At 46.2% G+C, this 12,260-nt stretch overlaps 1 protein-coding gene across 1 annotated transcript in view; it reads left to right on the top strand.

Annotated features, from left to right (window-relative positions):
- Positions 1–11,894, top strand: part of dlc (deltaC) — a 32,810-nt gene extending 20,916 nt beyond the window's left edge. Inside the window, exons 7-10 of the mRNA XM_072269811.1 lie at positions 7,559–7,775; positions 7,880–8,561; positions 8,918–9,035; positions 10,624–11,894. Coding sequence (XP_072125912.1) covers positions 7,559–7,775; positions 7,880–8,561; positions 8,918–9,035; positions 10,624–10,629 — 1,023 coding nt within the window. The 3' untranslated portion in view covers positions 10,630–11,894. The remainder of the gene's footprint in view (positions 1–7,558; positions 7,776–7,879; positions 8,562–8,917; positions 9,036–10,623) is intronic.
- Positions 11,895–12,260: the final 366 nt, after the last annotated feature.

Raw genomic sequence — 12,260 nt, 5'->3', positions numbered from 1 at the left:
GGGGGGACGGGGGTGAGGAGAGGCTGGTTTCCATGGTCTGCTGAGCTGGGTTCACAACTCTCTGCAAGTTTATTGGATTTTTCCAGCTCTGGGTTTTTCCCTCGGGGTTTAATCCCGAAGCTTTCCCCTGTGAGTGGGTGTAGCCACAAGGCAATGGAGGTTGGAGATCAGAGTTTTCCTTCTTCTAGATGAGCTGCTGACCACGGCCGATGCGCCCCATCTGCCCAGAGCGACTGGTTCTAAGGCGGGCAGTAACCTGACTTTGCCCCTTCTCCTGTCAGTAGAAACAATTCCGCTGGGCTTAGTAGCTAATCCACACATGAAGGCCAGGAGCTGGACTTGGTTTTTAGAGGCTATTTAAGATGCACGTCATAGGGAGCATTTAATTGGTAATGGGAGCTTGTCCCACCTACCACCCCCAGCTTTGAGAACCTTAAGGAACCATAAATGAACATTGCAAGTAAATGTTCATAGCTTAATTAACCTTGTCCAATAGCCGGAAGTCTAAGCATATGATATTGAATGACAGGAGCATCAATGAGTCCCCTACCATCAACATACCATGGGCATTGGCACTATTGACCAGAGACTCGACTGAATACTCTGGTTATAGAGTATCCTGCAAGGAGCAACTCATTTGCTGGCACCCCAAAGCATTTTCACCATTTACAAGGCAGGCGTTGGCCCTGAGGGGAGTTACTCCCCGTTCAGGATAAATGCAGCTGCAGCAGAAAGGGCAACACCATCCAGGGTTTAATGTAGCATTTTGGAGTTGTACCTCATCAACCATTCGCAACATTCATCCCCCCCTTTAGTACCCAACACCGAGTGCAGATGTATGATAAATCCATTGACTCTATATTACTAATGTTCCGGGGAAGAAGGTCTACCATCCTGACCTGTATGTGACTCGAGGACATAGAGCAGGACATTTGATTGTGCTGACCTTCTAACTAATCCTTTCCTCTCTCATTGTACATTTCTATCATCCACGTGCCTATCTAAGAGCCTGTTTACCGTCCCTAATGTATCCACATTTGCCACCACCCCTAGCAACACCTTCCATGCGCCCAGCTCTCTCCGTGTAACAAAAAAAACAACCTCTGACACTCCCTCCCATACTTTCCTCCAATTATCTGAAAATTATGTCCCCTTGTATTAGGCATTTCCACCCTGGGGACAAAAGTCTCTGACTGTCCACTCTATCTATGCCTCTTATCATCTTGTACAACTCTTATCAAGTCACCTCTCATCCTCCTTTGCTCCAAAGAGAAATTCCCTAGCTTGCTCAAACTATTTCCATAAGACATGCTCTCTAATCCAGGCAGCATCCTGGCGAATCTTCTCTGCATCTTCATGGGATAATGCAAGGATTATTGATCAAACCCAGCAGCCTGGCTTGTCTTCCAGAACTAGTCAAACCACTGTAGTTCCTTTGCAAGGCCAGCATATACCTGAAAACCTGGAACGTTGCCCAGGTATGTTCTGTCAACTAAACAAATAAAGCAGAGCAAATCCAGTCTGACTTGTCACCGCCCAATCAGTGTGCACGCCAACGATCCGCGAGAAGGTGTTGTCAGCAAGAAGGTGTTTGGCAGCGTCCCGCTTGAGTTCTGTCATAACCATCTGGTTTAAACAACACCGTAACTGGCTCAGTTCCAGCGATGAAGTGTGAATGAGTGACTGCCTCCGCCTGACCCTGTGGGCACTGTATCTGAATACACAAACAATTACCCATCAGGGTGCGCATGCTATCCTGGTGCGGGAATACGTAGCGACACCTAGGGGCTGTCCGCAGCTCATAGTATCAAAGAAGACTACAGTTGGGAAACACGCTCTTCCGCCCACCTCGTCCATGCCAGAGTATCGTACTGCCTGGATCTTACCCCTAACCCAAAGTTCTCTTAAGTGTGGTAATGAAACCTGCACCCACCACTTCAGCTGGCAGCTTGTTCTACGCTCTCACCACCCTCTGAGTGAACAGGTTCCCCTTAACCTATGGCCTCTAGTTGTAGTTTCACCCATCTTCAGTGGAAGAAGCCTGCCTGCATTTACCCTGTCTACGTCTCCTCTGATTTTGTATGCTTCCACCCAGTGACAGGGAAATGGGAGCCACCATCACTAAGGAGCGTAGCTGAACCAGCCCGAATGCCTCAACAGCAGGTCAGAGGCTATACTGAGTAACCCACCCTCTGTTTACCCAGCTCTTTCCAGCACCTACAAGGTATGTGATGCCAAACTCCCAGGATGACCAGAATTCGCAGGTAAGATCACAGTTCATTTCTGGTCTTGAGTCCCAGACGTTGTCAGCTAAATACGGTAGGTCAATAGCAGATTAAGATCAGGATCCCAGGGTTAGGATTGCAGTGTGCAAAGGGGCAAATGCCCCTGTTAAGTACAGCCCAAAATAATGAATTCCAGTCATTCAAGTGAGGAAGATGGCACCTGCGAACACACTACCAATGGTGACATCCTCCAGACAGTTCACAAAGCTCACTCCAAGAAGTGGCGTTCTGAGAGAAGATATTTGGAGCCAACGTTCCCATAAAGAGATTAAAAAAAGGATCAGGATACCAGCCCTTGGATTTCAAGAAACAAGAGGGTAGGAAGGCAAACCTACCTTGGATACAGAGAGGTCATAGTTCTGAAGGCCAGAGGCGTGTAGAGAATAGGGGACGTTTAAAGGGAAATTCAGAAGATAGAGATCTTGGAAAAAAGAAAGACCTAAAGTTTTATTTAACATTTACAGATTAGGGAATAACAAAAAAAATGGAATGTGCAGACATTCTGGGAGTTTAAATGATTTGGCATAGGCTAGATAGACTGAAGGGCCTTTTTCTGTGATGTAGTACTCTATAACTCTTTACAATGACCAGACCAGGATAACTGTACGGCTGTGTATGGAGACAATTACTCTGAATATTATTCCCCAGTTTGCTCTGGCTACAGGTGTGTTGCATGAAGTTTGGGCATTGGTGAGTGTGGTATCTGTATTAGAAAATGGAGAAGATAATTGACTGAGTATCTACTGTATGTCCAGTAATGAAATGGCAATATATCACAGGGAGATAATACTAGTGAAGTTCAGGCTGCCCAGATGGGTTTGAGGAAAGGTTATTTCTGACTAATTTGATTGCCTCTCGTGTGATGGGAACCAGGAGAAGAGCATGATTGATGCAGTCAGTGCGGGTTTCAGCAAAGACAGCGTTCCTTGAGGAAGAAGGGCTGAAGAAGAAAAAGCCAAAAGGAGAGTAATGATTTGGACCCAAACTTGACTCAACGGCAGGAGAAGAGGGTCATAGTGAGTGCAGTGGATTGTGCACCCAGTTAGGGATCTGAGAGGGATTTGGTGACTGAAGTGGCTCCTTAGCATAGTGTCCTGTTCTCGGCCATTTTCAGCTACTTGGCCCGATGGAATGAGGATCTTCACTGATATAAAATGCAGGAGGAACTCAGCAGGTCTGTGGAGGGGAATAAACAGTTTTGGCCTGAGACCCTTCATCAGGACTGAAAGGAAGGGAAAGAAGCTGGAATCAGGGGAAAGGAAAGGGATGCCTTTCCTTCTCCGTCCCGTTGAAGGGTCTGGCTCAGAACATCGACCTGTTATTCCTCTCCATAGATGCTACCTGACCTACTAAGTTCCTCCAGCAGCTTGTATGTGTTACTCTGAGTGTCCAGCATTGCAGATTCTCTTGTGTTAATGTGTTAAGTTCCCTCAACCACTCCTGTGCCTCCTTGGAGTAGTCTGGGCAACATTCAAGCTTGAACTGATGAAGGACAAGTACTATTTGCAACACTGAATGGTTACCTACATTAAGGGAAGTCTAACCCATCTCTCAGTTCAATGGTATTATCAATGTAGAACTGATTCGTGGGATAGTAGGTATGTGGCATGGGAAGAGTTAATTGGACTGGGAGTTACAGTCTCTTAGGAGAACAAGGTGATACCACTGAAGCTCACAAAGTTTGCATGAAAGTAATAGATTACCTGCATCTCAGCAGGATTTTCTAAAAACAAGCTCGCAGGATCAACTGCTGGTTATTGAGAACTATGGGGAGGAAAAAAACTTCTTCATCTTTGTGAAGTTTTTGAATTCTCCACCTAAGAGGTTTGTGCTGCCAAGTTTACGAGTATATTCTAGCCAGTGATTGGCAGGTGAAGGGATAAAAGATTTGGGGTGGAGGGCGCAGAGTGAGGTGAAGATGGAAGATTAACTGTGACTCCTGTTTCGAACCAGAATCAGGTTTAATATCACTGTCATGTGCCGTGAAATTTGTTGTTTGGCAGCAGCAGTACAGTTTTATGATAATAAAAACAGCAAATTACAATAAGAATACATGAAAAAAAGAAAATTAAATTAGTGCTGAAAGAGGAGAGAGAAATGTGGTGAGGTAGTGTTTAGGGGATTCGTTGTCCATTCAGAAATCTGATGGCAGAGGGGAAGAAGCTGTTCCTGAATCATTGAGTGTGTGTCTTCAGGCTCCTGTACCTCCTTCCTGATGGCAACAATGAGAAGAGGGTGATGGGGGTCCTTAATGATAGACACTGCCTTTTTGAGGCATCTCCTTTTGAAGGCGTCCTCGATGCTGGGGAGACTGCAGCCCGTGATGGAGCTGGCTGAGTTTACGGCCCACTGCAGCTTTTACCGATCCTGTGCAGTGGCCCCTTCACACCAGCCGGGGATGCGATGATCTTCCGTTGCTGCTGTGAGGCAGCAAAACGAACACTGTAACTGCGAGGGCGGGTCACGGTCCGCGACCTCAAGGAAGTGATTCATCCCAGGCCACGTACAAACCTTTCCATTGTTTACGAGGCCCAGGCTAGGAGTGTCACGACATACTTTGCACTGGTAAAGATTAAAGATTATCTTTACTTGTCACATGTGCATCGAAACATACCATGACCAACACAGCTCAAAGATGGCAAGTGTCACCACAGGTGCTAACGTAGCATGCCATCGGCTTACTAACCCTTGCTAAGCCGGTACGTTTTTGGAATGTGGGAAGAAACCAGAGCACCTGGAGGAAACCCACGCAGTCACGGAGAGAATAGGGCAGTGGCGGGAACTGAGCCCCAGTGTTCTGATTGTTGGCGCTGTAGAGCGTTACGCTGACCACTCCGCTACCATGTTGGTCTACATTGTCGATACTGGAGAAGCTGACTAGCCTGCGACTGGTTCCCCTTTCCACCACCAGTTCTCCACAGCCACAGTTTACCGTCTATAAGTCACAATGCAAAGATCACCAAGGTTTCTTCAGTGGCGTCTGTGACCTCTTGGCTCTGTAGGGATGAGGAGCTTGTGAACGCTCGTTAACGAGCTCATTAACGCTCGTTAAATTCACCAAGTGGACATCTGATATCTGAATATAATGCTACTCCTTCAACGTTACTGGGTCAGAATCCCACCGGACCCCAGGGTGGACAAAAGTTCAAGGCAGCATCACTATCTCAAGACCAACCGGAAATGATGCCCACATCCCATTACTAAATAAACATATCATAACAAGGTCGGGATCCTGGTACAAATCCGGATAAAAATCTTGGGTTGGGTACAGAAGAGTTAAGAGCCCAAAGACAGCTAGTCATGAATTATGGAGCCCTGATTGGCAATGTGATCTTTTCAGGTCTGGAAAGTTAATTACAACTGGATGTAATAATGATCTGAGGTAAATTATGGCATGTTTCTACTGCAGGTTAAATGGGCCTGTAATCTGTGCGGTGATTAAGGGAACGATTTGATTTGGAGTGAAGTTCTGGATCTGTTTTCTCTCAGTGTGTATATGATTATATTTCAATCATCTGGGCATTTCTCATCCTCTCTACTCCAGTCTCTCCACCTTGCATTGCTGTCTCTGAGTTGGCAACCTCCCTTCTTTGTTTGTGATTGTTTTTCTCCCTGTAACCTTGCCCTGTGGTAATTTTGCTCTCGTGTCAGCTGCTGAGAAGCCAGCTGCCTTGGATTGGTGGTTCTACTTGGGGGGAGGAGTGGTGAGAGATTCTGCACCTCCCCACACAGTTCCCGTGTCAAAACAGCATCTGTGTGGGTCAGCCTCCTTCCAGCTCTGGGCAGCACTGTCCTGAGCACTTTAGCGTCATGATGTGCCATCACAGTCACCTCTACTCCATGTTTTTTAGCACTGGAATTTAGCCAGCTCCATCATGGGCACTAGCCTTCATAGTATCCAGGACATCTTCAAGGAGCAAAGCCTCAAAAAAGTGGTTCCATCATTAAGGACCCCTCGTCACCCAGAACATCTCTCTTCTTATTGCTACCATCAGGGAGGAGGTACAGATGCCTGAAGACACACACTCAACGATTCAGGAACAGCTTCTTCCCCTCCGCCGTCAGATTTCTGAACGGACATTGAACCCGTGAACACTACCTCACTACTTTTTTTCATTCCTGTTTTTGCGCTACTTTAATTATTTAATATACATATATAGATATTTACTGTATTTCATTTTTTTCTACATTTATCATATATTGCATTGTCCCGCTGCCGCAAGGTGAACAAATTTCACGACTTGCCGGTGATTTTAAAGTTGATTCTGAATGAATTGCCTTGCCTTCACAACCACTGAACCCCCGGTTGCATTTGGAAATGAATAATTTAAGTATTACTCATAAAGAGCACAAAGCATAAAATATGTACGAGTATAAAGAACATTTTATTACCCTAAAAACATCAGGCTCCTGAACCAGTGTGGATAACTTCACTCACCCCAACTCTGAACTGTCCCACAACCTATGGACTCACTTTCAGACTCTACAACTCATGTTCTCAGTATGATTTACTTATTTATTATTCACACATTTTGTCCTTTTTTGCAAATTGGATGTTTTTCAGATTTGATTTTTATGAATTCTATTGCACCATAGCACAACGCTTTACAGTACCAGTGACCAGGGTGCAATTCCGGCCGTTGCTACCTGTAAGGAGTTTGTACGTTCTCCCCATGACTGCGTGGGTTTCCTCCGGGTGCTCTGGTTTCCCCCACAGTCCAAAGACAGTTAGTAGATGAATTGGTCACTGTAAATTGTCCCCTGATTGAGTTAGGGTTAAATTGGGTGGCGTGGCTCGGATTTTATGCTGTATCTCAATAAATAAATAAATTTCCTGTAAATGCCTTTAAGGAAATAAATCTCAGGGTAGTATATGGTGACATTGTACGTACTTTGATAATGTGTGGGCACATGGCCAAGTGGTTAAGGCATTGGAATAGCGACCTGAAGGTTATGAGTTCGAGCCCCAGCTGAGGGAACGTGTTGTGTCCTTGAGCAAGGCACTTAACCACACATTGCTCTGCGACGACACTGGTGCCAAGCTGTATGGGTTCTAATGCCCTTCCCTTGGACAACATCGGTGTCATGGAGAGGGGAGACTTGCAGCATGGGCAACTGCTGGTCTTCCACACAACCTTGCCCAGGCCTGCACCCTGGAGAGTGAGGACTTGGTCTTGCAAGACTAACGGATGCCTTTAATTTAATTTTACTTTGATAATAAACTTACTTTGAACTTTGAAGTAATTCTCTTTTGTTTCTTGGTAATCTTACAGGATTTGGAGGACAATTATACATGCACATGCCCCCAAGGGTTCTATGGCAAGAACTGTGAGATCAGTGCTATGACCTGCGCTGACGCGCCCTGCTTTAATGGGGGCTCCTGCACTGAGGAACGACACAGGGGTTATACCTGCCAATGCCTTGCCGGGTTCACTGGCTCCAACTGCGAGAAGAAGATTGGCCGCTGCACCGACAACCCCTGCGTGAACGGTAAGCCCTGGCGTACGTCCGCTGACCCCCCCCCGAAGTTTTCCCGTTCCCGACCCCGCCCTATGGTGCGCGTGTTTGCGCTAACCTTTCCTTTCTTTCCGAAGGAGTCTGCCACGTTCGCGGTCAGAGCTACATCTGCCATTGCCGGGCCGGATTCATCGGCGCCAACTGCGAGATCAATGAGGACGACTGCGCCAAGAATCCGTGCGCGAATGGCGGCACTTGCATCGACGGGATCAACTCCTACAGGTGCAGCTGCACCCTGGGCTACACTGGGGCAGACTGCAGCAATCCCAAGGACCCTTGCATCAGCAACCCCTGCAGGAACAACGGTGTCTGCTACACCCACTACACCGGCCACGTCTGCAAATGCCCGGTCGGATTTATGGGGCCCAACTGCGAGTTCCACGTGACGCCCACCACCCCCACTGGCACGGGCAGCCCCTTCCCCGTTGCCCTCGTCACCTCCTTTGCCTTGGGCTTTGTGACCCTGACCTTGGCGGTGTTTGCCGCCATGGTGATTCTGAAGCACTGGCGGAGACACCAGGGTGACCGGAGCGCAGTGCGGAATGACCTGGAGACTATTAACAACCTGTCCGATTATCAGAAGGAGAAGGAAGCCTTCATAATCTCCACGGGACAGTTCAAAGTTTCCAACAAGGATGCTGCGCTGAGCACGGATTGTCTGACTGATAAATTTAACTGTAAACAGAAACTTCACGCACTGGATTATAATCTATCTGGGGACCTGAAGGAGGACCAGCCTTTGAAAAAGAATATTGAGAAGTGAGTACTGAACTTAACTGCCTGCCTTGGTAGTGTAGTGGTTTGCAAGATGCCATTACGGCTTGGGGCGTCGGAGTTTGGAGTCCTCCCATAAATACGTGGGTTTCCTCCAGGTAGTCTGGTTTCCTCCCAAATTCCAAAGATGTACCAGTTAGCAGGTTAATTGTAAATGACAATAGCTCAGTGTAAATTGTCCTGTGATTGGGCCAGTGGTTGCTGGGCTGGAAGGGCCAGAAGGGCCTATTATCTCTAATAAATAAATAGTTAAATAGATTTTGCTTGTAGGATGTTGCGAAGTTTTCTGCCACAGTACTTACTTGAAGTCTAACGTCGCTCTATCCCATCTTGCCTTGCAGTATGAAATCTGAATGTCTGTCAATTTCCAAGCCCCCGAGCTTGTTTCAGAAGGAGGGGTTATACCATGCAAAGTACATCATTCCGGACAGGGTCGAGCCGTGCATATTTGCGACCGAGGTGAGTCTTGGCTTCTGGGGCTGGAGCAGGCCGCGCAAAATGCTGGCGGAACTCAGCCAGTCATGTGGCAGAAGAGCCATTCAAAGTTCTGGGTTGAGACCATCAGGAGTGGAAAGGAGGGGGCAGAATGCCGGAATAGAAAGGTGGGGGGAGGCTGGCAGGTGGCAGGGTAGGTGGGTGTTCCTTCTTCTTCTGCCCTTTACCTCCCAGCTTCTTGCATCGTTCCCCTTCCACACCCCCCTTGCCTGCCAACCTTTCCTCTCACCTGGTGCCCCTCCTCCGTTCCTTTCGTCCAAGGTCCACCATTCTCTCCTATTGGATTCCTTCTTCTTCAGCCCTTTACCTCCAACCTATCCCTTCCCAGCGTCACCCCTCCTCCTCCACCCACACACCTTTCCCCTCTCCAGGTCTGACCTATCACGTGCTACCTTGTACCGATGCCCTCCCATCCACCTTTTTATTCTGGCTTCTGCCCTCTTCCTTTCCAGCCCAGATGAACATAGTCATAGTCATTGTCATACTTTATTGATCCCGAGGAAAATTGGTTTTCGTTACAGTTGCACCATAAATAACTAAATAGTAATATGTAAATTATGCCAGGAAATAAGTCAGGACCAGTCTATTGGATCAGGGTGTCTGACCCTCCAAGGGAGGAGTTGTAAAGTTTGATGGCCACAGGCAGGAATGTCTTCCTATGACGCTCTGTGTTGCATCTCGGTGGAATGAGTCTCTGGCTGAATGTACTCCTGTGCCCAACCAGTCCATTATGTAGTGGATGGGAGACATTGTCCAAGATGGCATGCAACTTAGACAGCATCCTCTTTTCAGACACCACTGGTCAGAAACGTTGACTGGCCATTTCCCTTCAAAACGCTGCCTGACTGGCTGAGCTCCTCCAGCATTTTATGTGTGCTATTGGAAACAGTTCAAAAGGACAATCTAAGCCTTTGCTTGGAAAAGGCAGAGATCGAGCAGAGCCAGTCACATGGATTTGTTAAAGAAAGTTTGTGTCAGATTAACTTGACTGAATTATACAGAGGAGTGTGCAAGCTTAAGTGAACTTGACGTATCCCTGTGAGGTTCTTTGCATGTGTTTTGACAACTTGCACATGGTAGCCCAGCCAAAAGTGTAAGCTGTCCGTGCAGAATCTCTTGTGTGTCAGGGGATGGAGCTTCAGCTGACTGTAGAGGGAGTTCGACCCAAATGCAGAGCAGTGGAGCTGATTTAGCGGTAAATGGTATTTTACTAATAAGCTGCAAAAATAACAAGCCATGAACGGCCACAAAACAAGAGAGAATGGGATACTTAACACAAGGCAACAAGGTAACTGAAGGCTAGGAGCGACTGGTTGAGGTTGGCTGGTGTGACGGGTTGTGGATGAGAGCTGGGTTTAAAGAGGCTGCAGGTCATGACTTGGGAACGAGCGGCAGGTGACTCCTGTTAGCTGGGTGGAGACTGGGAGGAGCATGCCTGTGTAGGGTTGACATAGGGCCATCTAAATGAAAGCATTAAAGTTCCATCTCTGCTCAAAACCAGGGCAGATCACTATCATCACATCTAAACCTGCTTTCTCTTCTATTTTTGCAGGTATGAATCTGGCCTCCCCAAATTTTAATGCTCAAACTACTCCAGTGTCTGAATGTTTACAGATTTATCGGACTCGATGGGGGTTTTGTATTCCTGTATTTAATATTTATTCCTGCTGCTTGTGTTTGGAATGGAGACCCTCTTTATAGATTAAGATCATTTTGGAATCTGGCTTATGGATAATGAAGATTGCCTGCTGACACCTCTTTTGGAAACTGAGAAACATTTGCACTATTTTCGAGGGCAAAGTCAAGCCTAACAAAAAAAACCCTGCATCCCAAGGACTGAGAAAAGGGAGGAAAAAGGAGCAAAATCAAAGGCAGGACCTTTTGTACTGATTGTGGCCATGCATTCTCAACTTGATCTGTCCGTGTTTTCGACTTCCTAACGCAGGAAGCTGCTCTTTCATATGGCACCCACAATCTCGAGGGGCTGTTGCTTTACAGAATCATACGGCGGGTAATATCAGAGGATCGCAGGAACCCATTCTAGACATCAGGACGAGGAACACCTACGAGTCTGCGTTGCAGACGATAAAAGTTCAGTGAGTTGAGTTCAGAGCAAGTATCCATTCAAAGAGTGCAGCAAAGACCATTCATGAATTCAGAATTTTTTATCACTGGCAAACGTTGTGAAATTTGTTTTGCGGCAGCCGTACATTGCAATACATAATAAAAACTATAAATTACAATAAGTATACATAAAAAGCTAAATTAAATTAAATGAGAGGGAAACTCTTTCCACCACTGATTCCTTGATGAGGACTGCTGTGTGTTCCCTCCACCTCCCCTTCCTGAAGTCTTCAGTCAATTCCTTGGTCTTTCTGATTTTGAGGGCAAGGTTGTGGCTGCAACACCACTCAACCAGCTGATTTGTCTCGCTCCTGTACGCCTCCTCGTCATCCATGATTTAAGACACCTGTCCATCAACCTGCTGCCTCCTGGTGAATTCCCTTATTCTATATATAGTCAAATATGGAAATATGCTGTGTATATGTCTTTATCATGAAGGACTTCCTTTTTTAACGACAGAACATAGAAAATTATTGCATTTCTGTTTCAAAGTCAAGCCAATGTTATTTTAATATTTTATAATTTAAGAATTTTTGATATGCATACAAAATGAAATATACTTTTTCTAATTTTATTTTGTATATACTGTATATTTATAAGAGAATGTACATATGTTTATCTATTATGTTTTATATATGTCTTTCTGTTGAAGAGAAGTTCAAATTTATTTTTGTCCAAAATAAATGAAAATAATTCCAAGATGGTTTTTGGATTTTTTTGGGGAGAATGTAAGAGTTGTAGTCATAGAGTCATAGCGAAGTACAGCACAGAAACAGACCCTTCGGCCCATCTAGTCTGTGCCAAAGCCATTTAAACTGCCTAATCCCATCAATTTGCACTGGGACCATAGCCCTCCGTACCCTTACCATCCACGTATCTATCCAAACCTCTCTAAACTTGGAAATCGAGCTGACATGCACAGTGGCAGTTCATTCCACATGCTCATTGACCCTCTGAATGAAGAAGTTTCCCCTTTATGTTCCCCTGGAACTTTTCACCTTTCGTCCTTAACCTATGACCTCTGGTTGTAGTCCCAACCAACCTCAGTGGAAAAAGCCTGCTTGC

The sequence above is a fragment of the Mobula birostris genome, chromosome 10 (assembly GCF_030028105.1).
Source record: "Mobula birostris isolate sMobBir1 chromosome 10, sMobBir1.hap1, whole genome shotgun sequence".
NCBI lineage: Eukaryota > Metazoa > Chordata > Chondrichthyes > Myliobatiformes > Myliobatidae > Mobula > Mobula birostris.
Note: the sequence above shows the minus strand (reverse complement) of the source record. Positions and strands in the feature narration are given on the sequence as shown.